This window comes from Myotis myotis, unplaced genomic scaffold (assembly GCF_014108235.1).
Source record: "Myotis myotis isolate mMyoMyo1 unplaced genomic scaffold, mMyoMyo1.p scaffold_m19_p_17, whole genome shotgun sequence".
Lineage (NCBI taxonomy): Eukaryota > Metazoa > Chordata > Mammalia > Chiroptera > Vespertilionidae > Myotis > Myotis myotis.
Genome location: NW_023416321.1, coordinates 11,049,333 through 11,075,271, shown reverse-complemented (window position 1 = coordinate 11,075,271; position 25,939 = coordinate 11,049,333). Strand labels below are relative to the sequence as shown.

At 46.7% G+C, this 25,939-nt stretch overlaps 1 protein-coding gene across 1 annotated transcript in view; it reads left to right on the top strand.

Annotated features, from left to right (window-relative positions):
- The first annotated feature begins 12,692 nt into the window (after positions 1–12,692).
- The window catches only part of FAM117A (family with sequence similarity 117 member A), a 40,975-nt gene continuing 27,728 nt past the window's right edge, over positions 12,693–25,939 (top strand). The window contains exon 1 of the mRNA XM_036339287.1: positions 12,693–12,897. Coding sequence (XP_036195180.1) covers positions 12,702–12,897 — 196 coding nt within the window. The 5' untranslated portion in view covers positions 12,693–12,701. The remainder of the gene's footprint in view (positions 12,898–25,939) is intronic.

Here is a 25,939-nt window from a genome sequence, read left to right as displayed (position 1 = left end):
CGCCCCACTCCGCTGCCGCCGCTGCTGCACTGGGCCCGGTCCGGGGGGCAGCGGGCGGGTGGCAGCCCACGCCGGGCTCCCGCCGTGGGCTGGGGAGCCAATGCCCCCCCCATGGGGCCCAGCGGCTGGCCCACGCAGGCCCCGGCCCCCCCGACCGGGCCCCAAGGGCCGCATGGACCCCCAGCCCCAGCGCGGGCAAGCGGGGAGCCGACCACGGGGGAAGGGAGGGAAGAGCCAGGCGGTGAGGCCTTCCGCTCCCATGACCTCCCCCGCGGTCGGTCGCCGCCCGGCCCCACCCCTCGGCCCGCTGCCGGCCACCACGCAGCCGGTCCGGACACTCGGACCCGCTCTGAGGAGGCCGGCGGCCGCGGAGGGATCCCAGAGCCCAGCGGCCAGACTCCTCCTCCCGCACCGCCCGGAGAGGCGGGCGGCGCGCCTTTCAACTGGAGGATGAGTAGGCATCTGGTCATTTTCTTACCTGTCTAGCCTTGTCAGTAGATGTCACTACACCAAACCACATTCTCCAAAGATAGGACTAAAATGCAAAGAGAGGTCTTCAGAAAAGCTGAGTCCAATCATCATAACCCTTTTCCATGGTTTCCATTAATACCTCTGGAAAACTATCAAGGGTATGTAAATACTAGAGGCCCGGTGCACGAAAATTTGTGCACTTGGGGTAGGGGGTCTTTCAGCCCTGCCTGCGCCCTCTCGCAGTCCAGAGCCCTCGGGGGATGTCCACCTGCCAGCTTAGACCCGCTCCCAGGGGGATCAGGCCTAAGCTGGCAGGCAGACATTCCTCTGGCAGCTCAGGAGCCCTCGGAGGATGTCCAACTGTGGCTTAGGCTGCGGAGGAGGCAGGAGAGGCTCCTGCCACCACCACTGCACTTGCAGCCATCACCCTGGCTTGTGGCTGAACGGAGCTCCTGTAGGAGCGCACTGACCACCAGGGGGCAGCTCCTGTGTGAGAGTCTGCCTCCTGGGGGTCAGTGCGCGTCATAGCGACCAGTTCCTGGTCGTTCTGCTGTTAGGGTCAATTGCATATTACCCTTTTATTATATAGGATGCATGGTTCCTGGCAGTACAGAGGCCTGAACTCAGCAGGTCAAGACCCCAGGTTCTGGGCAGAGTCAGAGTTCCTATCCAAGGGCCTTCCCCAGATTGGGTGGGGAGCACAGCTGCTATAGGAAGGGCAGTAGGGTGAGCAGACCATTTAAATCGGGGAACACATGATAGAGTTATCTAGGAACAAGAGCCATAGTCTTGGGGCTGTTCCAAATGTCACTGTGGAGCTGATACCTCAGGCAAAGCACTCCACCCATCCTCCACCCCTACCCCTCTGTCCATACTGGCAGGGGCCATCCCTCGCCTGAAGGCTGCAAGGCTGGGGTTGGCTCATCAATTTTGGGCCTTCCCAGTGCCAGCCAGACAGAGCCACACCATGCAAGGACACTGGGGAAGTTCCTAGTAGTTCAGACTGTTGTTATTGTTCTCCTTCGAGACGAGTATTAGTAAAGCATTAGTAATTTGGGAAAGAGCCATTATCTGCTCTTTTGTAAATACTTTTATTCCATGTGCTTCTGTAGGATACAGACTGAAATTCATACTAGGCCTGCAGTGTCCCACATGGTCTGTCCTCAGGTTAACTCTCCAGCCCATTCCACACAACCTCATTCTCTGTGCTGCAGCCTGATTGGTCTTCCTGCAATTCCTTAGGAGTGTGCTGGTTCCTTCCACCTCAGGACCTTTGCACACATTCTTTACTCTGCCTGGAATGTTCTTTCCCCATATTCTTTTTCTCCTATCCTACTATGTGCCAGGCATCATGCTAGGTGCTGTGGATATAGAGATGAATAATAGTCTCTATATCCACAGCACCTAACATGATGCCTGGTATATAGTAGGAGCTTAAGAAATGCAGTTGAACTATTTTGTTGCTGAAGCTTAAAGGAGGTAGACTGGTTCTGGGGCTAAGTAGTATGCAATTATTCACTTGGGGAAACCACAGAGGCAACAAAAAAAAAGTATGAATAGGGTCAAGAAGGTTTCCTTTACATGTATAGACAATAGCCATACAATAGACTGTTTCAGGGGCATTAGGGCTATTCAAGGCCCATCCCTTGACCTTTTGAGATCATCCTTGTGAAGGGCAATTACCACCCACTCCCACAAAATACATCTTTCCACCAGCAGGCTCAAAACTAAACTATAGAAAACATTGGTCTCACCCTGCTTCACATTGCTATCTTCCTTCAGTGCCCTCCGGACTCTTGGTCCTTCAGGCCTATTCTACTCTGTTTTTCACCAGAAAAGGGAAAATCCCAGAAGGTGGTGCCCTTCAATCAGAAGTAAAAATGGCTGCATCTCTCAGGGCAACCAGAGCCTGGGCCTGGTATTCCTGAGCCCACAGCAGGGAGGCCAGTAGCCCCAGTCCCAAGAATCCCTGCTACCAGCACCCCTGGCATTTAGCCTTCCATCCCTGGCACTTAACCCCCTGGCCCCTTAAGCAGGGACATTTCCAATAGTTTTTCTTGGAACCATGGAGGGTTCAAAAGAATTCTTGTACATTAAAAAAATAAATCCTCCCAAAACAGCCATTGAGCTGCTCGACCTCACATTTCTTCCCTCTCCCAGCAGTGTGGGGCTTAAAGAAAAGGATAAGGATTTGGATGTACGTTTATTCACCTCATTCCAGCTAGTTGCTGGTCTCATCCTATATGGCATTAGAACGGTGGGCCCCAGGGGAGATGAAGGCTGTATCTTGTCCCAAAGCTGGGCCTGAAGGCACAGACATCAAGAAAATACTTTGGACTCTTGACAATGGTGTGCTGATGCGTCATGGAAACTAGTCCCAGGGGCTTCCCCTCTCCGGCTTCCCCTCCTTCCCTTCCAGCTGCCATAAATCACTGAGTATTAAATACTGTCTGTAGGACCCTTCTGCCCCCACCCCTGCTCCAGAGCTCCCTGCCAGCCAGAAGACTGCAAACTAAGCAGGGAGAAAAGAGAGAATGGGCAGCAGGCAGGGGTGCCCATCATTTATCAACCAAACACAGTGGTGGGTCACTCTTTCCAGCAGTGCTCTGGCAGGCTGGGCAGGCAGTGCAGCCAGTTTGCTGGCAATGGAGAGCATAGTCCAGCAAGATTTCCCCTTACTTGGCTGCCCCATCCCAGAGGTGGGGAGACAAAGTCAAGGGGTGAGTCCCTTTATTTACTTATTTTTGGTAAGAGAACATTTATTTGGTAAATTACAGAGGTAGAAAAAGTAATTCCTAGAAGAAATGAGCTTAGGAAACAAGCATGAAGGTAAAGGAAGGGCCCTAGGAGCTTGGGAATGTGGAAGCCAATGATAACATGCCTGGCAAGGGGAAGGAGGGGGGGAGGGGGCATGGGCATGTTCCCTGGAGGGAGAGCACCCCCTTTACTTTTCTTATTTTGGTGGTTCCAGAATTAAACACACACTTTCAGTCCTGGATAGAGTCTTACCTCCTTCCCACCTTCTGCCAAGTCTTCCCTAGGGCCTCCTCTTGTAGCTTCTCTTTTGACCTCATGAAGGGCTTTCTCACTTTACCTGGCACACTACAGACGTTTCTTAAGAGTCCCAGCTCCAGAGCTCTGGCAGGCTTTCTTAAAGGGCAGCACCACCCTTCTGCCTCCTTTAATCTTCTCTGGTTTCTTCTTAATGGAAATCCCCCAACTTCCCCATCTCTCCCTCTCTCTCTTTCCTCCCTCGAGATAGGAAGCTTGGAGAAAGGGAATGGATTTGGTCCTAGGCTAGCTAGTCCACTGAAGGACAGACATGCTTTTGCCAAGGAGAAGTTTAAAAAAAAAAAGTTTGACTCACACAACAGGAACAGCTGGAACCTGCCAGACTCACCTCCATGATTCTGAGCACTGCTCCCCTGCAATATAAACAAAGTTAGAGTTCCAGAGAATTTAGAGCTGAGGGAGTGACAGGGGGACAGGGGAGTACGTTATAGCATGACTAGTCTGACCTATATTCCTATCTCTGACCTTTAATCTCTGGGTAAAGAGTGAACCTCTAGGTATGCATCCCCCTCACCTAGTCCACTGACACTACCTCCAGTTGTGGTCATACACAGCAGAGGTGAAGGCAGGTCACCTCTAGCTATATAACCTTTTTAACAGGTTTCCTAATCATTCTGAGCCTCAGTTTTCTTGCCGGTGAAATGGGAATAGTTATACCTACTATATAGGGTATAATAACTATGACTGAGGATCAAATGAGAGGAGGTGTGCAAATTGTGTAGCCTATAGTAACTGCCCAGTAAGTGGAAGTTTTCTTCTGTGCTGTGTAGCAGGGGCAGATGGTCTGTAGCGTCCTGCTTATATTCTTTCCTTCCTGGGGCCCTGAGGTTTCTGTCGCTATAGGTGGTACAGGCTCCTTGGGCATTCTGAAGAATGCAGACACACCACTGGTTCAGGAAACCCAGATTTCTAGTCTGTTTGGGGAAGAATTCAGAACTGGGTATATAGAGCCAAGAAATTGATAGAGTTGGTATCTAAACCCTGGCTTGACATTCTGGGAAAATATCCAGGTGGTCTGAGAATTGGGTGGAGCTGTTGGGTGGGACTTCCAGAGAAGGTGCCAACTTGTGTGATTTTATCAGAGTGGCATGGCAGAGGCATGTCCAACCTGCTTCCTACCCCAGCAGAATACAGGCCACTTTGTAGACTACCAGGCCTTTGCCCAAGTTGAATAGAAGCAGGGGTCACAGAGGCCACTAGTGGAATGTACTGGAACATTCCAGGCCCTTCTGCTACACAACAACATAATTCCTTGAGGCTTGAGCCATCAGGGGCTTCCAGAATTAGGTACAAGGTCTTTGCCCTCCACCATGCATAGCAAGAGAAACCTCCTGCTTTGAAAGGAGCAATATTTTATGTGCCACCAAGTTATTAAGTGGGAGGAATGTCAGTCTAGCCCTTTGAGACTTTTTCATTTGATAGAGAGACTTGGCTACTGAGGCCATTTTGTCAAGCCAGAGCCATTGAATAGATGTGTTGAGTCTAGGATATCCACTAGAGAAACCAGGAATAGATAATTCAATCAGGGTTGAAGAGTTGGATGGGACGTAACCAGGCTTCATTCTTTCAGTTAGAACCAGATTTACATTGACGTTAATGAAACTTAAGTGTCAGAGCCTCTTACTTGCACAGAACCCTTCCAAACCCTCGTACCTAACTATAATTTTTTACTCACAAAACCTGGAGCCTTCCCTGCTTTCAGTCTGCAGGACTTTTAGCCTCAACTTTTAGGAGTGGTCAGAAACATTAGTTGGAGAAACAGTCAAATATTTAACCAACATTGATTCCACATTGCCGGATGCAGTGGTTTGCACTAGTTGCTGATAAGAAATACCAGAATAAATGGATTCCTTTGCTCAGAATTGGGAAGAAAAGACCAACAGATATAAAATGACTTAGCAGAAATGATAAAGCTACCCGTAAGCTAGTACTCATATATTGTGCTACAAACTGAACACCTGAGTCCCTAGGGACTCGTCAGCATCTCATAAGGTCAAGTGAGGAACGTTTGGAGGAAGTGAGATCTAATTGGAAATGGAAGCAGATGGTGGAAGATGGAATTGCAGGGAGAAGGAATGTTCATAAACCAAGGAACAGAAATAAAAGAGAGGAAGAACCTGTGGTGATATTTTGCAGTTATCTATTATTACGAAAGCCCTTTAGAGATAATATTTTTGGCTCTGAAAATAGCTCTGGAGTCTGTGTCCTGGATCTAAAGGAAATCAGACTACAGACCAATTTTCAAGCCGCTTGTCCCTTCTGTTATATTTGTAATATTTTTGGAATTGGAATGATACTTGATGTCTGATTTGGTGCACAGTGTGAGAGGAAGGGAGAGGGACTGGAATCAGATGGAGTAGTTTAGAATATTGAAGGTTATTTGCCTTAGGGGTAATTACATTGTTGAGGCCAACTTGCAGAAGGTGAATGGGAACAGTGGTGGGGAAGAGGGAAGTCTAAAAGGGGCTGAGACAAATGGGCCTTTTGGTTTATACCCAGTCTCCTGGGAATGTACATAAACCAACTCTCCTCTCCAAAGAGTTTGATCTCTCAATGGGCCTGGGAAAGTCGGGAGTGGGGGATGCAAACTGTTCCCATCAAGGCACTGTTCTAGAAACCAGATGGTCCCCTAGTCACATGATGCAGCAGAATTTGAGTTTAATGAATTTTTTTGTGAAGTAACACCTGCGTGCTGGTCACAGTGAGCTAGGTGTAGTAATTAAAGTGATGACCAAGACACCTGGTCTCCTCAGGAAACATATTTTAGAGAGGAGGATAGTTTTAAAAACTGAAAAATGCCAGCCTGATATTCCATAGGCCAAAGAGCCAAATCTTACATCTTGTACAGTGACCTTTTAGGGATGTCATGGGTACATTTGTTTCCTGAGACATCCCTTAAAAGGGAACTGCCATCCACCATAGGTCTCTCATTCATAAGCATATCTAAATCCTTTTTTTTGGGGGGGGGGACACCTTAATGAGGTATAAGTTACATACCATAAAATTAATAATTATACATGATTTTTAGTACATTTATAGAGTTGTGTGATCATCACCACATTCCAGTTTTAAATCATTTCTATCACCCCCAAAAGTTTCATTGTGCTTCTTTGCAGGTAATCCCTGCTCCCACTCCCAACCCTGGATAACGATTGATTTACTTTCTGTCTCTAAATTTGACTTTTCTGGACATTTCATATAAACGGAATCACACAATTTGTGGTCTTTTGCATCTGGCCTCTTTCACTTAGCATAATATTTTAAAGGTCCATCCACATTGTAGCATATATCAGTAGTTTGTCTCATTTTATTGTTGAGTAGTATTCCATCTAAATTCTTTGAAAATTATTTATGTTTTGAGGCAACACCGAATGGGATGAAAGAACCCTGGTCCCTGCCCTGCCTCTGATTTGCCGAGTGACCTCTGGCAAGTCCTTGCCTTGTCTGGGCATCCATTTCCCTATCTGTAAAATGCGGAGACTAGATCATATAGAGTCTCTACTGTCTATTCCAATACTTATAAAAACTACAACCTACTTTTGTATTTTTCACAGAATGTGCCACTAGGTCCAGTATTCCAAAATGTTGATATCTCAGATTCCACGATTACTCTTTACCTGTTTTAAAACTTCTGCCAGCTCCTTTATTGTCAAGGATGAGGAATCTTAATTTTAAAAAAGCTACAGTTTAGCAAGAAAATTCGATTCCCACCAAGAGAGAGGAAAAGAAGAGTTAAGGAGTAAATGCCATCCAGTCAGAATGAAGGAAAATGAACCAGTGAGATAACTAAGCCAGAAACTGGTGGTGGTGGGCCGCAGGAAAGGAAAAATGTGTCAGACTGGGTGCCGAAGGTCAAAATCCAGGCCATCTGGTTACCTTGGGAGTAAGAGGGAAGGGATAGAGAGAGAGGGAGGCCACCAGAGTGGGAGAGTTGTTGAGGCCTAGGCCCCCCTCCCTACTCTGTTCCCGTAACCTCATTCATTCCCTCAGCCCTCCTTCCCAATCCCTCTCAGGCTGCTCTGCTCCTTCAGTTCTGACCCCATTTCCTTAGGATCTCATTCCCTGAGGATCAAGGCCTGACATTTCAGACAGAAGCTGAAGAAAGGAGGTAGGTCGGAAAGAGACACTGTGTGTCTGCGTCATCTTATTTTCTGTTTTATTATTCTGGAACCCTGGGGGCCAAAGACGTAAGCACTTAGACATTTACCAAGAAGTCCAGTCCCCCAGGTATCAAGGAATATCAGAACTTCTTTATTCTCTGCTGAACAGTTGCTACTGAGTATCAGAGTTGGGGGGGGGGGGGCAAAATGATGATTTGGAATTGCCATTCTTGTTGGTTATTGTGCCATAAATGCACAGAGTGAAGGTCAAGGTGCCCTAAAAGTAGGACCAGTTGCTTCAGACCTGGAAAACTTCTCTTGGCTGTGACAACCCTAGACTTCTTTTAACTCAGTGGCCAGCAGGATAAGGCTTCCCTGCCGATCCTCTGATCTGCCCAGCACTCCCTACAGCCTTTCATCCTTGGTAGTCCGCCAGACCCCTACAGCTTTTAAGACCCTTGGGGCTTATAGGTACTTTTTGGGGAGTGGCTATACCCCTGATACACACCTGTAGAGAAAATAACTCCAATTCCTTGAATCCTCATGTATTGTGACATCTGTGGACATCCCAAGAGCAGGCCGGGATCAAGGGACTAAGTAAGCATTTGCTATCGGTACCCTCTGAGGCAAGTAATTCTCCTATAGATGAAAAATAATTTATTGGTATATGCAATTCTCCACTTCCGATGTTTATGCGTGCCTGCCTGTGACCCAAAGTCCCTGAAAGCAGGAACCAAGTCATGTCTCAACTGGAATAGCCTCTAGCCCGGTACCACTTCTGCAAACAGGCTTCAAGGCTTGCTGGGCTGTGAACTCCAGGGTGGAGAGCATGCCTCTGAACATTATTAACTAGCGCCTCATTCTGTGTCTGGCACATACTGGTCATTTCACTAAATTTGTGATGAGTAAATTAACGACAGTTGTGTTGATAAGGATGACGGGATGGTGACAAAGGTTTCTTATAAGCTAAAAGATGCTTTTGAAGGCAAGGCATCACCCCTTAGCAGTACACATCCTTCCCAAAGCTATGGCTTCTTTTATTGGCGGAAACAGACAGGCGTTGATCTTTAGAATGAAGTCTTTATCCTCCCATCATGCCCATGCCAGGAGAAGCTATCAGTGATAGAGAAAGCAGTAAGAGACAGCTGGTGGGACATGATACCTGGTTAGTGAGAGGACAGGGATCTCCTATGCCTCCTGCCTTCTCACTCCCTCAGCTAGGTCAGCTTTAGTGTCTTTTGCCAGCAACTTATCAGGAAGAACCAGGACTCTCTGGACTCAGAAGATCCAATTCTTCAGCTGTGCCGCCTCCACTGGTTCTTATTCCACTGTCCCTTCTTCCACTGTCCAGGTCCTAAATTCCTCGTAACTTGGCTTTGGAACAAAATTTAAATCCCACGTCCTTGCGACTACCCACATTGCCCTTCTCCCCAAGGGAAGAATGCAGCTATCCAGTAATATGCCATTTTATCTTTATTTGGTATAAAGAAAGGATACCACTTGCCCAAAGTATTTCATGATTCTTAATTCCAGGGCCTTTACCTCTAACATACACTGTATGGCTCAAACAACAACAACAACAACAACAACAACAATAATAATAAATCAGCCCTGGCCAGTGTGGCTCAGTTGGTGAGTGTTATCCCATTCACCAAAAGGTGGTGGGTTCGATTCCCAGTCAGGGCACATACCCATGTTGCGGGTTCAATCTCCAGTCGAGGTGCGTATGGGAGGCAACCAATCAATCAATATTTCTCTCTCACATTAATGTTACTTCCTCTCTTTAGAATACATTTTTTTAAAATCACTCGGCATCTTCTAAGACTACCTGAGAATTTACATGTTGAGGGCTCCTAAAATGGAATAAGTTGTGAGGCAAGAACATTTCAAGAGACCAACTAGCCTATCCTCTCAGGCAGGCCAATGGTTTAGAAGTTGAGTATTGGTTGGGAAAGTACTTGAATCTGAGTCGAAAGACCTTGGATGTAAGTCCTGAATTTGTCATTTACTAAGTGGGTGATATTAGGCAAGTTATCTAGCCTCTGTGACTTAGCTTTCTGAAAAATAGAGACAATATCTGCATTTTCTATCTTGTATGCCTATTGTGAAAACTCAATGAGATTATATATGTAAGAGCTGTAAAATACTAGACAACTGTAATTTTAACATATCAGCCACGTGTGCAGCTTTGGACATTCTTTATGTAAAATATAAATAGTAGGCCTTCTATATTCATAAAGTTTTACAAGAACAGAGATAAAGGAGTTCAGCTCTGGAGTCAGGATGTTGGAGTAACCTTGGGCATGTTATTTCTTTCCTTTAAAAAAATATTGATTTTAGAGAGAGGGGGGAAGGAGAGGAGGGGGGAGGAAGGGGAGAGAGAAAGGGAGAGAGAGAGAGAGAGAGAGAGAGAGAGAGAGAGAGAGAGAGAGAGAGAGAGATTTGTTGTTCCACTTATTTATCCATTTATTGGTTGATTCTTGTACATGCCCTGACTGGGCATCAATTGAACCCCTCACCTTGGCATATCAGGATGATGCTCTTACCCAGCCAGGCTTGGGCATGTTATTTCTTTCCGAAGCCTCACTGAAGAAGAAATAATACTCAGAAGTGTGGTCATGAGTGTTAAATGATATAAAGTATGCACAGTGCTTAACATGTACCTGGCATGGAAAAAGGGACTCAATGAATGTTAGATGCTACCATTACTGTGATTAATGAAGATGTGAGGCAGGGTGGTCAAATAAGATCTCATAGAGACATGAACTAAGAATCAAAAGTACTTAACCTTTTTGGGCCCCAGGTTTCTTACTTGCACCATAATAAGAATCCATGCTTTTCTTTTCCAGATTGTCATGAGGATATATATAAACTTTGAGCTAATTAGAATTGAGGAATGTTATAAATTGGAAAATTTAAAAATTGTTTAAATTGATTTTAGAGAGAGGAAGGGAGAGGGATAGAGAGAAACATCTATGAGAAACATCAATTGGCTGCCTCCTGCACACCCCCCACTGGGGATTGAGCCCAAAACCCTGGACATGTGCCCTGACCTGGAATTGAACCCTGACCTCCTAGTTCATGGGCTGACACTCAACCACTGACTCACACTGGCTGGGCTAAATTGGAAGATTTTCTAAAAAACTGAGTTAAATTTATAAAGAATGAGTTTTTTTTTTTTTAAAAAAAAAATATATATTATTAATTTTTTACAGAGAGGAAGGGAGAGGGATAGACAGTTAGAAACATTGATGAGAGAGAAACATCAATCAGCTGCCTCCTGCACACCCCGCAATGGGGATGTGCCCGCAACCAAGGTACATGCCCTTGACCGGAATCGAACCCGGGACCCTTCAGTCCGCAGGCTGACGCTCCATCCACTGAGCCAAACCAGTTAGGGCAAAAGAATGCCCTAACAGTTCATCAGTTTGTGTTCTTTCCTATCTGCCTTTGGTAAAGTTGTCTTCTTCATGGAAAAGGAATACAACATTTCCCAGTCAATATAGAAAGATTTCACATGTCAGATCTTGAAGTAAGTCCTTCAAACCTACAAGAGTACACTCTGCAAAGAAAACCTTCCTTCAGGATGTTCCATTGCCTCAGTATGTAGACTGATTTTAATATTCAACCAACTCTTAAATTTCCACCTTGGGTATTATCTGTTTCAATATTTAATCCCAGAGTGACCTCTTCTTGCCTTGCAGCATGCTCCCAGATTACCTCCTCTTCCTTGATTAGTTAGTATAGCTTCAGGGAATATATTTTAACATTAAACTGGGCAAAAACAAAAATAGAAAGATAAATTTGTAGCAAGATCAAAATTAGAGTTCATAGCTAAATATAAATCTGGAGGGAATTGTCCAATTACTTGGATGGTCCCTTACCGCAGACAATCCAGGGTTGATTGTCTTTTGCTTTTTCTATATATAGAACATGGTTAATAAATATCAAGGGTAATAATTTTTTTCTTTTGAAGAGTAATTTTAATAGTGACTCAAATGCTGTTTTCTTTCTCAAATGTCCTCATATATAGCCTAACATGTGATTTTTACAACGGCATTTATTCTCTTTGAGGACTATCTATTCTCATTTTGACTTGTAGGTCAGAGAGCTTTAAAATGAGAAGACCAGGATTTAGAATGGAGTCGCTGTGCAAATTTGGGCAAGTTTTTCAGTCACTTTGTTCCTTCCACTCAGCTGAGCTAGATTTGAAATGGACGACTCTAAAGAGAAATTCCTGCTTCTTTATAGTCTCAATTTAATTTACAGGCTAGCAGTGTGTGTGTGTGTGTGTGTGTGTGTGTGTGTGTGTGTGTGTTTAGGTAGGACCAACACCAAGTACGAACTTGGAAACGTGGAGAAAGACAAATGTGGGTGTCACATGAGGCACGGTAGCCATTAAGTGCACAAATATAACGCAAATCGCATGCAAATGTATGCAAACTTTGCATTAATTTGTAGACTTTGGAGTTGAAAGCACCACTGAGATCCTGAGGGCTCAAAACTAATGTTTTTAGATTAAACTAAAAGTAATGCTCTTTTAAGGTATCGCTTTCTTGATGCTTGCCAGGACTCACTCAACTGCTGAAAGTTTGACACTCTTCCCTACCCCCCGTGATGATTTCAATGCCTGATTCCATCTTACGCCTGGCCCCGCCCCGCTCAGTCTGACGTCACGTGACACCGTATTTGCATACTACCTGGGTCTGGGTGTGACGCTCCCCTTTTCTGCGTCTTCTCATTGGGGGCGCTGGAGAACCAGCCCTCTTCTGCGTAGGCCAATCAGTGGTCCTTCGGACATGCGAAAGCAGGCGGGGGTGGGATGGGGGTGGGGTTTTGGGTCGGATCGCTAGGCATATTAACCAATTACCCTCTGGGAAGGGATGATCAAGCCGAGGATTGGTTGGGAGGAGAGGCCTGGGAATCCGTAGGCCAATGAGAGCTCTGGGTTGAAGGGGCCGGTCTCTGCCTCGTAGGGCAGATAAGCAGCCGCAACGGGGGTTGGGGGCTGTGTGGGGCTCGCTGTGGGGCCGAGGCAGGCGGGCGGGCGGGCGGGCAATGGCGGGGGCCGCAGCGGGCGGCAGAGGCGGAGGTGCCTGGGGGCCGGGGCGCGGAGGGTCGGGAGGACTCCGGCGGGGCTGCTCTCCCCCAGCCCCCGCCGGCTCCCCCCGGGCTGGGCTGCAGCCGCTCAGGGCCACGGTCCCCTTCCAGCTGCAGCAGCCGCACCAGCGCCGGGACGGGGGTGGCCCCGCAGGTGAGCTGGGCCTGGAGCGGGTGCCGGGGGAGGAGCCGTTGGGGGAGGGGGGCGCGTGGTGGGGGGAGGGGGTGTGGGAAGAAGTGTGAGGAAAAAGCGGCCAGGGGTGAGGGGAGAGAAACGGGGTCGTGCAAAGTCCCAGAGGGCGGCGGGAGCGAGCGCGGGGAGTCGTGAACTCGGGGTGCACCGCTGGGACAGTGTGCAGGGTGTCGGGGCCGGGAGCTGAGGGGAGGGACCTGGCAGATGGAGGCTGGCTTTGGGGGCGTAACCGAAAAGTGGCAGAAGTGTCGTGTGGGGGTGAGTGGAAGATGCCGGGGTAGCAGCGAGGCGTGAGGAAGGAGCGAGTGGCGCCTGATGGGGGCGCCCTGGGCAGGGTGGGCGCTGGACGTGTGCACGCGGAGGGGGAAGGGCATGGAGGAGAGTCCTTTTGGAGCCATGTGTTACTTCGACTTGAGTTTGGCCCATCGTCCGGCTCTGCAGCTCTGGTTCCTTTCCTCCCGCTCCTCGTGCGCTTCCCTGTCGGCCGCCTCCTGGAGCTGATTTCATCCGCGTCGTTGGAGTAAGTTAGTTTTATGGCTTTGACTACAGTGCAGACGCTCCGCTCCGATTCCCCAAATTCCTGTCGTCCCAGAAGTTGTATGTCCTCAGATCATAGACCTGCTTCGTATGGCTGTCTCATCCCAGCCACCGTGTGTGTGTGTGTGTGTGTGTGTGTGTGTGTGTGTGTGTGTGTATGTGTGTGTGTGGAGAGAGACCTGGGCATTCCCGCCGTGCCGCCCGCCCGCCCCCCCACCCCCCCGTCTTTTCCCCCTCCCCCCACTAAGGCCGTTTTGTCCTGGGCATTGTCAGCCAACGTGGCAGTGGGGTGAGGGCTACAATCAAGTACACTGTGGCAAATACCCCACTTTCTGAGCAGCACTGAACCGGTGTCTTACTAGCAGCTTGATGTTGGTGTGGGGAAACTAGGGGGGGTAAGCTTACCTGACTTTGACACTCAAGCTGTGATGGTCCCCTCCCCCCCCCCCCAAATGCAGTCAGTTAGGAATAGGAAAAGGCACCTACTTGCATGAAGAAGTTGGCAATAAGTTGAAAGTGAGGCTTGCATGTGATTCACACCATATGTGAAGAGATCACTGCACACTTCCAAAGCCCCAGAGTGTACCAAATGTACCAAAGTCATGGTCTCTGCCATCTAACCGTTAATGACATTCTCTAACCAGAGTTTCTTGAGCTTAATACCTACACATCCCCCTCCTGAAAGCATAGCTGCTACCCTGCCTTCTAGGTAAGAATGAGATTAAGAGGTCTCTGAAGTAGGAAGCCAAGTCTATCCGGACCTCACTGTAAATGTTAGCATTGCATCTTGGAATGCAGAAACTTGGTCAAATCTGGTAGCAAGATGGTGACCAACTAGTAAAAGTATGCCTAGAATCTGGTGGTGTAGAGCAAAGCAATGCTCAGACAAACTCATGCCTATCATGAGCTGTAAAGTAAACCACAAGACTACAAACCTGTTGGTTTTGTTTAGGCTTCCTTGGAGTCCAGGGAACTTGGTGTAACAGCAAGCACCAGAACCTTAGTCACTTTTAGTAGAAATCAATAGAAAGCCTGCCTGTGTACTAGCTAGAAATTGATTAGCAGTAATACTTTAAGAGCAGTTATTCTGTGTCTACCATAGCCTTTATATTAAAAAAGACAAACACTGGCGAATGCTGTGGAAAGGAGATGAGTGTAGGTTTGGATGACTGGGTTCTTTACATGACCTGTTCCTTTTGTAGGGCCAGGGGCTCTAAGACACTGGTAAAAACATAGGGAACTAGAGTTCTGCATTACCTGTCAAATTATTTAGGACAAGGTGGGTGGTCTTTTGCATAGGGATTGGGCTGATGGGTTATTTCTTCACCTATTGATATATCCCAGAGGCATTAATAAAGTGCTTACTTAGTGTGTAGTAGGATTATTTGTAGGTTTTCAGTGAGGTAGGAGAGAGGAAAGATAGAAGAGGAGTCTGAGGACTCCTTTGTGGCCAGACATTAAGGGAATGTACCTGGCCTTTGGTTTGGGAGTACGTCAGGTTTTTTGCATGTTAACTTTAACCTTTATGTGTGTTCAGATTGTTTCCATTCTTTGGCCTTGAGAAGTGGTAGAAGTGGTTTTCTGTAGGCCATATGTGCTAGAAGGAAACATCTTGCAGTCATAAACCCTTAAGAGAACGGCTTTGGGTGCCAGAATGCCTGGGTTTTGAATCCAGGTTCTGCTACTTACTAGCTGTGTGGTTTAGAGGGAGTTACTTAACTGTTGTGCCTCAATTTCCACATCTGCAAAATGTGAATAATACTATCAACATCCTGAGAATCATATGAGGTAATAGGTACAAAGTGCTTAGAACAGTGCTTGTCCCATAGAAGGTGCTATCACAGTGTTTGCTGCTACTTATATTGTTATTCTTTCCACCTAGCCAAGGTGAGAGCACTGTTGGCCAGAGCCCCATTGCCTTTTCAGGCTTCAAAGGGCAAACCCATATTGGTCTGAAACCAGTACTGCAGGTTTCAGAATTTCAGGGCCTCCCTTTGCACTTCCATTCCCTCATCTTTTAAAATGAGCTTTTTAAAACGGCTCTGAAACCCAGCTGTTTAAAAAGGCAGGTGAGCGGGGACTGGGTTTCAGGAACAATTAAGTGCCGTCACCGTTTCTGTTTCCCATCTCGGAGTGATGTAGTGCTCGGCACCCTGCAGTTATCTCTCCACCGCACACCCTGTTGTGTTCTTGACAAGATATATTAGACCTTGTAAAAAAGTTATGATGTAAAGAGCAGGATTTACCTTCTGTGACCATTCATCCACAAGGGATGTCTTCATAAAGTAAGGAATGGCTTCATTTTATGAGCCTGGGCTAGGGATGTGGAAGGCAGAAGAGAGTAGAGGGAACAATAAAGGTCAACTCTAAGAAAGCTAAGAGCCACTAGTGGGTAATAGAAACCCAGGATAAATTTCTTACTGAAATTCCTTCTTTAATTAAGTTATCATCTGTGCCTTATGTCTCTTGGAAGCTGTTAATGTTTATGTTCTTCCAGGACCAATGATGATGGACAAAATGGCACTAAGAGGTAAAATTGTTTGGGGTTCCAGTCTTCCTATCCTGTTAGGTGTCTGTCTCCATAGCCTTAGAATGAAGCTACTGTTTAATCCAGCCTTGCAAACTCGTCTCCAGTGGGCTAGCCCCAGGCGGGTGCTGGAGAAGCCAAATGCTGCCTCTGTACCTCCTCTGCCCACCAGACCTTCTTAAACCAGAGGTTGGCAATCAGGGCCTACAGGCTAAGTCCAGGTCTCTGCCTGTTTTTGTAAATAATGTTTTACAGAATACAGTCATGCTCCTTCAGTTAGGTATTGTCTGTGGCTGCTTTTGCACAACCATGACAGCGTTGAGTAGTTGTGATATAGACCATTTGGCCTGCAAGACAAAAATATTTACTACCACTTGGCACTTTAATAGAAAAAGTGAGCCTATCTTTGTCTTAAACAGTGTTCCTGACCATTATTCCTATATAAAGATCAGTTTCAAATGTGTGTAATACCCACCTCCTCAGAAAATCTTAAAGAGGTAAAGAAAACTAACAAGCCTGTGTCCCCACACGTATTTTAGGGGTAAAGCAAAAGGGGTTATCAGCTTCCAGTCCTTCATCTTTGTGGAAGATCAGCACATGTGAATCCAGGCTGCCCACCCCCACTGTTTTCAGGTGACATATGTTCAATAGACATAAACTAATCTGGATTTACATAAAAGCTTAACTGTTAGGCAAATGTGTGCCCCCTTCCCACTTACCCGCCTTGCAAACCTAACAACTCACAACTGCAGTGAGCACATTTTAAAATCAGATGGAAATTACTTTAAGCTTATCTCCTGTTTTGGATTTTCCTTGTTACCTTTTATTTTTCTGAACAGATCATTGTGAGCTGGCAGTAGTCACGGCTGCCCTAAAATACTGGCTTCCCCACAGGGACATAGGAAGGGTTTATTTTAAAGGTTCTCCAAGATGGCTGTTTCAATGAATATAAGGCAGCATTGTTATCAGCAATGCTGTTGGTAATTATTAAACGTTTTTCCTTGAAATGCTTTGAAAACTTAGTTTTTGGGGGATGGGTGTTTAGATAGGTGTGGAACCTCATAAAGGAGGTTGCTTATGGGAGAGCCTGGGTGGAAGCCCTCATCAAACCATGGTCCTTTTGGACCCTGATGCCAGAAACAGCCTGGAGATTAGAATAGAATGCAACTTTTCTATGCCAAAGAGCCATCTTGCTGTAATGAATCTTGGGGGTGCAGTTTCTTTACCTCTTCTAAGAGCTGCAATTATTCTTTAAAACCCTGTGAGTGAAGTACCTTCTGTTTGGGAAGTATTAACCACCAGGCACTTCCCAGCCTGATACTGCTAACTTGCTTTTGACGGTTTTGCTGGTACCAGGCACCTGGTCAGCAAAATGCACTACTGAAATAATCTGACTCTTAAATATTATCAGCAAGGGCATCCTTGAAATTGGGGGCCACAGTACCTATCTGCTTTATCGCTTGGTACCTAAAGGACTGGGTCCATGTGTTCTTCAGTATTTTAGATAGAAAATTATGTACATACTAGAGGCCCAGTGCATGAAATTCGTGCACATCAGGTACCTAGGCCTGGCCAGCAATCAAAGCACGAGCGTCTGGTGTGGAAGGGAAGGTCCCAGCTGATCTCTGGGCCCTGGGCAGCACCTGGGCCCCTGCTCACACCAGTCTTAGCCTGGCGCCACCCACTCACCTGCTCCACCATCCCACTGTGGTCCCGCTCTCATCAGGGCCAGCAGTGCCTCCACTGCTGACCGCTGCCAGCACTGTGTCGCCAATGCCCACCATGTTCTCCGCTGCCCCCTGGTGGTCAGCACATGTCATAGTGAGTGGTCAAACTCCCTGTCTCCCTGTTGAATGACCGCCAGAGGGGACAATTTGCATATTAGGCTTTTATTTTATAGGATGGAAGTTCTCCACTTATGTAATGTAGAACTAGGATATTTCAACCATTTGAGGTCTGTGGAGGATAGGTGAAAACAACAGTGGGGTGTGGTAAGAAGATATTCTCTCTGGTTCCAGATATAAATAGATCTCCAGAACATTTGAAGCAGGATTGCAAAAAATGAGTATTGCCAAAGTGATTGGTGGGCTTTAGTAGCCAGAGAACACTTACCCTGCATTTTCTGCTATTTTATACCGAATAGTATGATGGGCACCAAGGCCACACTATCTCTTGATTTTAATTGAAATGTTAGAAATTGAGCTTCCTCCCCTGGATTCTTAGAGGTCTCAGGGAGAGCCTTTGTGCCAAAGGATTCAACTTTAGGGTGTGACATGTTCCACGGACAGGTCTGGTTTTGAGTTCTTATTGACACTATATATCAAACTAGAGGCCTGGTGAACGAATTCGTACACCAGTGGCGTCCCTTGACCTAGCCTGTGCCCTCTCGCAATCCAAGCCCCCTTGGGGGATGTCGGATAGCCTGTTTGGCCTGATCCCCGCAGGCCCAATCCAGACAGGAGGAGCCCGATCATGTGCGTTGAGCGTCTGTCCCCTGGTGGTCATTGCACGTCATAGCAACCGGTCAACCAGTGGTTTGGTCGCTTAGGCTTTTATATAGAGAGATGCTATTTGACACTAGCTCACATGCTTTACTAGACTTCCCTGGGCTTACTCTTATTCCACAGGCAGTTTGGAGCCTTTTTAAGGGGCTGGAAGGGAAAATCTTTGTGTTTCCTTCCCAGTTCAGAGTCAAGGTGGGTGACCACCAGCAAGTTAGTTTAGTGAGAGTGGACAATCTCTTCGTGGGTGAGTGAGTTTTACTTCCCTCTGAGTGAATAGAAGAGGGCGCAGGGAAGGGTGGGGGTGGAGGAAAGATGGGTGGGAACGCTGATAACTTCCTACCTCTGCCTGAACGGAATCTTCACAGAGGGCTCCCGTTATTTGGTTTGCAGGGTTATGAATTAACCAAACATTAGCCAGATCTAGTCACACTGTTAGGCCAAAAACAAATGCTGACCTCCAGGTCCTCTCCAGTCGTGGGGAACTTGGGAAGGGGCTGTTGGTGGGAATAGCTGTATGGTGGGAAGTTCTGTACAGCTAGCTGTTCATCCGCAGGCCTCCAGCTCCTGGTCCCCACCAAACCTCCTGGTTTTGAAAACTGGCACTTTGCTTTCTCCTCCACACTGTTGCTGGGGTCACTACAAAGCTGAATGCCCAGCTTGGAGTCATTTAAATGTTTATCCTCAGGCTTGAATAAGCCTCAATTGACTTTTGCTGTGTGGGAGCACCACAGCCAATCAAGAGTAGCTTTAACAGACTTAAAAGAATGCTATCAAAGTATTTCATAATAGGAAAACTTTTAACTCCAGCCCCTGGGGAACCTGGAGCTGCAGTCGGGGCTGTGTACAGACATTTACGCTGCCCTGCTCACGAGCCACAGACAGCTGACACTGGGGGTGGATAGAGTGCCGTGGGCTCAGCCCTGCCTGCGCGTTTAGCAGTTTTCCAGCTCCCTAATAAAAGGGGTGGAGGTTGGGGGAGGCCTGGGAAGACTCCTCAGGAGGTTTTGGTTGATCTGAAGCAGCAGGCCTATGATTGGGGGGGGAAGGGGGAGATTCCTCTCAGGGGTGACTGACTATGACTTCTTAGAGAATGCACAGTGTTTGGCAATGCAGAGTTGTAAGTTTGGGATGCCTCTTCTTTGACCTTGTGCTCCCTATTTTGTGAGTGGTGGGTGGTTTTTGAAGGGGGGACTATGTTAACAAGTATCGTCTAGTCTACTATTAGTTCTGCCACCTGAATAACCTATCATCTGATCCTAAATGGAAACGTGCAGGAGAGCCTTGAGGTCTAACCTCCTTGAGAGGCAAAGGTAGCATTAAATATACAATTCTAAAAGCAAATAACTGACATGTCCACAGGTGAATAAAGTATAAATTCAAGCTGGAGGTCACATAGGATGAAGGAATACAGTATTCAGTGTTAGATGGGCTTAATTAGGGAATTACTAGGGTTTGAGTAGGCTTTTTTTTATTTTTATTGGACATCATATTGTTCTCTCTAGGGTTAAGTTTTTATTCTCCCTTTCCTTTCAGAAGTGGCATTGATGTGGTCTTGTCTGATCAGCTGTATTCCTTAACTTTCCCAAATCACTTTAGTCCTTTCTGCCTCGTGCTAGAAATTGTGTGCCTGCCTTTTTAAAAGGTAGGCACCTCATGTTTCAAGTTCAAGTGCAATGGAACTCACCCTGCAGCTTGAACAGATTTGAGTGTTTTTGCAGAGGGAGGGTGAGGGCAGATGGGGAGTGCCGTGCTCAATAAATACTTGTTGGATTGAGTTGCTGGAAAGGCAACAGGGGTGGGGAGAATGAGCCACACTTCCCCCAGGCTCACTTGAAGTGGTTTTTCCCACTTCTGGTCCCCATACACTATGCCCCTTTATAACACCTCTCTTCAGCTACTTATAAGCTCCCCAACCCCCAAGTGTTAGTTCTCTCTCTCTCTCTCTCTCTCTCTCTCTCTCTCTCTCTCTCTCTCTAAATCACTGTTCTCCTATTCATCCTGGTCATTGGGCTTGAAGTCCAGCTGGTGGCAAAGATGTGGCATTTCCATGGATGTCATTGCTAGGCCTGTAGACTCTCTTCCCCACACACTTAAAGCCAGAGGGCGACTTGGGTAGTTAGTGACCAGGTTGATCCATGGAAACAGCCAATGTTTAGGGTTTTGTAAAAAAGCCAGACTACCCGGCTTTAGGCTTAGATGTGGATATGGGTGGGAGGCCAGGGAGCAGAGTTGTCTCTTGGCTCCTAGGGTGTCTTCCGAGGTGTGATCAGGCTGGGAGCCCCCTCTCCCAGGCCAGGTGCCATCCTGTGATACAAAGCCCTGCTGTTTCTCCTTTTCTTCCCTAGCCATGAGGGGAAATGCTGGAAAGAGATGCTCATTATCATTCCCCAACCCTGGGCACAAACACCGTCATCCGTGGAGTCTGTGTTCCCCTGCCTTTAAAGTTGTAGACCACGGGCCTGGGGTGCAGTCAAAATGGTCTAAACCTGCTCAATGGAGGGTAACCGAAAAGAGTGAAAATGTGATTGGGGAGAAACAAAGGCAGCTTCTCTTAACCTCCTCTTCCCTCTCCTCTTCCCCACACTGCCTCCCCTTTAAGGGTTTTCTGTGCTCTGTGCATGTTTGATCGCCCACACAGCTTTGAGAGAACCTCCGTTGATAACACGTGCGCTCCCTGCCCCACACCTGCAAGCTGGCTGAAAACCTGCCGCATGGCCCCTGCTTGGGATTGTCTTTGTAATTCTTGCCCATCAGATAGGACATACACAGTGGGGTGGAGGGTGGAGTCGCATTTGGCATGACAGAGGGGATGCAGCCAGAGAGCTCTCACAGAATTACGTAGTCTGGATTGAGAGATTGGGGAGAGGAGGGCGATATGAGTCACATCCATGTATACGTGCACATCTTTATGCTGAGAGCAGCACCTGGACTGTTCCTTATTAGAATCGAAATCCTGGGTAGCTCTGTGTTCACAGAAGAAGACTAAAACAGGTGCCTTGTGGACAGGAAGAGTTTGTGAATCCCAACTCTGGTAGGCGCCCAAATTCATCTATATTTTCAGGGAACTGGAGAGTATAGATCGTTAGTTTTGACAATGTGTACCATTTGCTTAGCTCTTTGTTGCTCACACTCGGTGCTCTGGAATGTTTCTCACTCATCCATCCACACGACAATCCTTCAGGTGCAGGTGGCATTTAGTTGTGTTTGCCGATAAGGAAACTGAGGCCCAGAAAGGAAGTGACTTACCCAGAAAGGAAGTGACTTGCCCGCCATGTGACTAAGAAAGCCCTTTTGCTCCTGATCCCAGGGCTCTTCCTACATAGTCTGAACAGCCTGTTATAAATTTCCACCCCAGCTGGCATGCTCTGCTGTCTGCCCGGCACATGCCCAGTCTTTATTTCCCTTCTACTTGTATACCTGTGTTCCAGAAGCTAAAAGTCATTGGGAAGGAAGATGGGCTGTAGAGAAGTTTGTTCCTTTAACACCCCATAAGTGACTATCTACTTGGTGTGGCTAATTGGAAGGTGGTGATTATTACATTATGTGTGTGATATGGTGGTGGCTTTTGAGTGTTTCCAACTGGTTGGAGATAGGCAATTTCCATGTTGAATCAGAAGCTCACCAGAGACAGGCAGGGCCCAGGAGACAGGCAGGGTTTTCCTGCCTCTAAGCGTCTAAGGCAGCGGTTCTCAACCTGTGGGTCAAGACCCCTTTGGCAGTCGAACGACCCTTTCACAGGGGTCGCCTAAGACCATCCTGCATATCAGATACTTACATTATGATTCATAACACTAGCAACATTACAGTTATGAAGTAGCAACGAAAATCATTTTATGGTTGGCGGTCACAACATGAGGAACTGTTTTTAAAGGGCCAGAAGGTTGAGAACCACTGGTCTAAGGGGTCATGATCATTGTTCCAAAGCTTGGGGTCATATGGAGATTTTCTTATCTGTGACTATAGGAACCCATAAAAACAACTAGGGATAAATGTGGGTGGTGCATTCCTATGGTTGAGGGTAGGTGCAGGTGACATTCCCTCATGATGACAGCTTAGTCCTCTGTGTAGGAAAACCCTGGTGCAGACCTTCCCCCAACGCCCCTGCTGTGCTCCCCCTCAGCAGGCCTCCCTCTCCTAGCTTTAGGTTAACTGGACTGGAGTCATTGTGATACATGACTGCCTTTCTGAGACAAGCATGTGCCCAGTAGGGGAACAGCGGGGACTTGAATTCGGGAGGACGTCCATCTGGGGCAGTGGTTCTCAATCTTCCTAATGCCGCGACCCTTTAATACAGTTCCTCATGTTGTGGTGACCCCCAATTTCATTGTTACAAATTGAACATAATTAAAGCATAGTGATTCATTACAAAAACAATATGTAATTATACATGTGTTTTCCGATGGTCTTAAGCGACCCCAATGAAAGGGTCATTCGACCCCCAAAGGGGTCGCGACCCACAGGTTGAGAACTGCCGGTCTAGGGGCTTGGTCTCATGGAGAATTGCCTGGCCTGCTTCATAGAGGTTACCTAGCCCTCCCGACAGGGTTATGGGTGGTCTTACCTCCTTACTTCTCTTACAAAACCAGATTCTGTGTAGAATTCTTGAATGTTCTAATAACCATATGCTTATGTGGAACCTTTCTTTCCCAGTTACTTCCCAACTTTATAAAATAAAATCCCATTGTAAACAAACATTATAAATATTATTTTGTATAATAAAGCTATTTTCATGGTTTATATAAATGTTTTGTGGTTGTTTTTTGTGGTTTTTGTTGTTTAAAGAAAAAGATAAGAGTAACCAACTATCTTCTGTAACAAGTACTTTTTCTGGTCCCAGTCCACTCATAGTTCATCTCTAAACCAGAACACTTGCGAGCTTGCTGTTTGCATTGGAGGGAGGGAGAAGGAGCAGAGCTGTGGAAGCATCAGGTAGCAAGGCCTCTTTTGCTTTCTCTTCATCTTGAACCTCCAGACCCTCTGATACTTCCTTGTTGTTTTCAAATAAAACACCACACAGAACCCCAACAAAGGGTGGCATGTGTTTATCTGAATGTGTGTATTTTGGGTGTAAATGTGTGTGTGTCGAGTGTGAATGTGGAAGAGTATGTACGTATGTGAGAAAAAGTACACGTGAAAGAAAGCACATGATAAAGCAAGTGGGGCAAATATTTAACAATAGGCGGATCTGGGTAAAGGTTATATGGGTGTTCTGTGTGCTATTCTTGTTCTTGCATCTATAATTTTGAAATAATTTTCAAGTAAAAAATGAATATATGCCAGACCAATTTGTACCCTGGGAGAAGCTTTCTTCTACCATCCTCATGCCATCTCCTGTTCTTCCCATTTAACAGATGGAAATCAATGACTCATCTAAGTTCATGTAGCCCATTGGGGCAGAGGCAGATTTGGGCCCATGAATTGACAGTTATAGTAGGTCACCTCTCAGGAGATTTCATCTTTTTCTTAATAATCAAGCTGAACAAGGTTGGGTGCCTGCTGCTGTGTGTCCGAGCCCAGTCCATTCCCCACGTTGAGCCAGCGGAGGGATCGGCAGGGTCACAGCAGTCTGCGAACACTCACGGAGCATATTCAGGGTGTCCAGGACTTTCTAGGAGGAAACTGTTTTCTTACTCTAAGAAACACTCTTATTGTGCTCTTCACTCTACTTTTTTAATAAAATACATGAAATCAGAAGGCCCTCTTGCACCAGAGCCACGGAGTATACCACTTCGCTTTTTTTTTTTTTTTTTTAAATTTTATTGATTTCAGAGAGGAAGGGAGAGGGAGAGAGATATAGAAATATCAGTGATGAGAGAGAATCATTGATCGGCTGCCTCCTGCATGCCCCCTACTGGGGATCGAGCCTGCAACTCGGGCATGTGCCCTTGACTGGGAATCGAACCCGGGACCCGGCAGTCTGCAGGCCAATGCTCTATCCCAGCCGTGGGCAAACTACGGCCCGCGGGCCGGATCGGCCCGTTTGAAATGAATAAAACTAAAAAAAAAAAAAGACCGTACCCTTTTATGCAATGATGTTTACTTGAATTTATATTAGTTCACACAAACACTCCATCCATGCTTTTGTTCCGGCCCTCCGGTCCAGTTTAAGAACCCATTGTGGCCCTCGAGTCAAAAAGTTTGCCCACCCCTGCTCTATCCACTGAGCCAAATGAGCTAGGGCACCACTTTGCATTTTTATAGTAAGGTTCTGAGGGGGAAAGAGTTGAATTTGGTTTAGAAAGCGATGCCAGGTTATGGGCCTGAGCCAGATCACTTCCTCAGCTGTGTACCAGTCGGTTTATTGTACCAACTGTCTTCTGAATGTACAGGAACCTGAGAGAGCGCATCTATATGGTTTACTACAGAATGCCTTACCAAGTGGACAGGAGTTACAACTTCAAACACAAAGGGAGGTTTCACTCTTGGTCAATGAAACCTTCCACATACTACCTGACCTAAGGAGGGGTGGATCTGATGATTACTGCTAAGCAGAAGGAGTTAGAGGTTCAGACACTGATCTTTATTTCCCGCCCCGCTACTCTGACACCAAACCACAGTGTATACATCCATCAGTGCTCCATGAAGGCACCTGAATTATCCCTGACATTTTTACTTACTGATACTTCCCCTAGTTTTCCAGAATTGGGGTAAGTAAATGAGTCCTATGTAGAAAAAACAGGTTTTAAAAAGTCTCTAGCGTTCGTGTGTGTCCTTTATCTGGAATGTCTCCCTGCAGCTACCCTAGAGCCGTGAGACTGTGGTTCAGTTGGCATCAAAGGGTTTTTTTTCATGGGCTCCAGCCAGTTATGTAAAATAGACCCATGAGCATTTACTGTATTATTACCCAGCTTACATACTTAGGCAGTTGCTCTTAGGCAGTTACTAAGTTCTATCTGCTCCCCATTATTCTCTGATTCTTCTTGGCTCTGTCTACCCAAAATCAGTGCTGGGTGGATGGGCATCCAGAATGAGGGCACGATGCAAAAAAGAACCACCCAGTGGGTTGTCTGCAGCTTAGAAGTCTATGTTGGAGCAGCTGTGCGAATGGCCACAGCTGCCTGCTTAGAAGGGACCGGGACAACTGAGCCTTTTCCTTTCAGTTCTTAGAGACATGGATAGGACGCCTTGGTAATTAACATTCCAAACTGCTTCCCTTTTGCATCAGGAGGATAAGACTCATAAAAGAAAATGGCATTACTGGTAAGCAGCTCGTGGCTTAACCAGATACAAAGCCCATCTTTTACAGGGAAGACGGTGTCACTTACCTTCAGTGACTGGAAGCCCATGGGGTGAGGTGAGCTGACCAGCATCCTTCTGCTATGAAGTCATCAGTGGTCAGGCATGTGCTGATATTAGGATAGATTTTGCCAGTGGCAGACCTGTCAGGGTTCTTTCTGGAGGGCCATCTAATCTTGCTTTTCAGGCTAGGGTTACC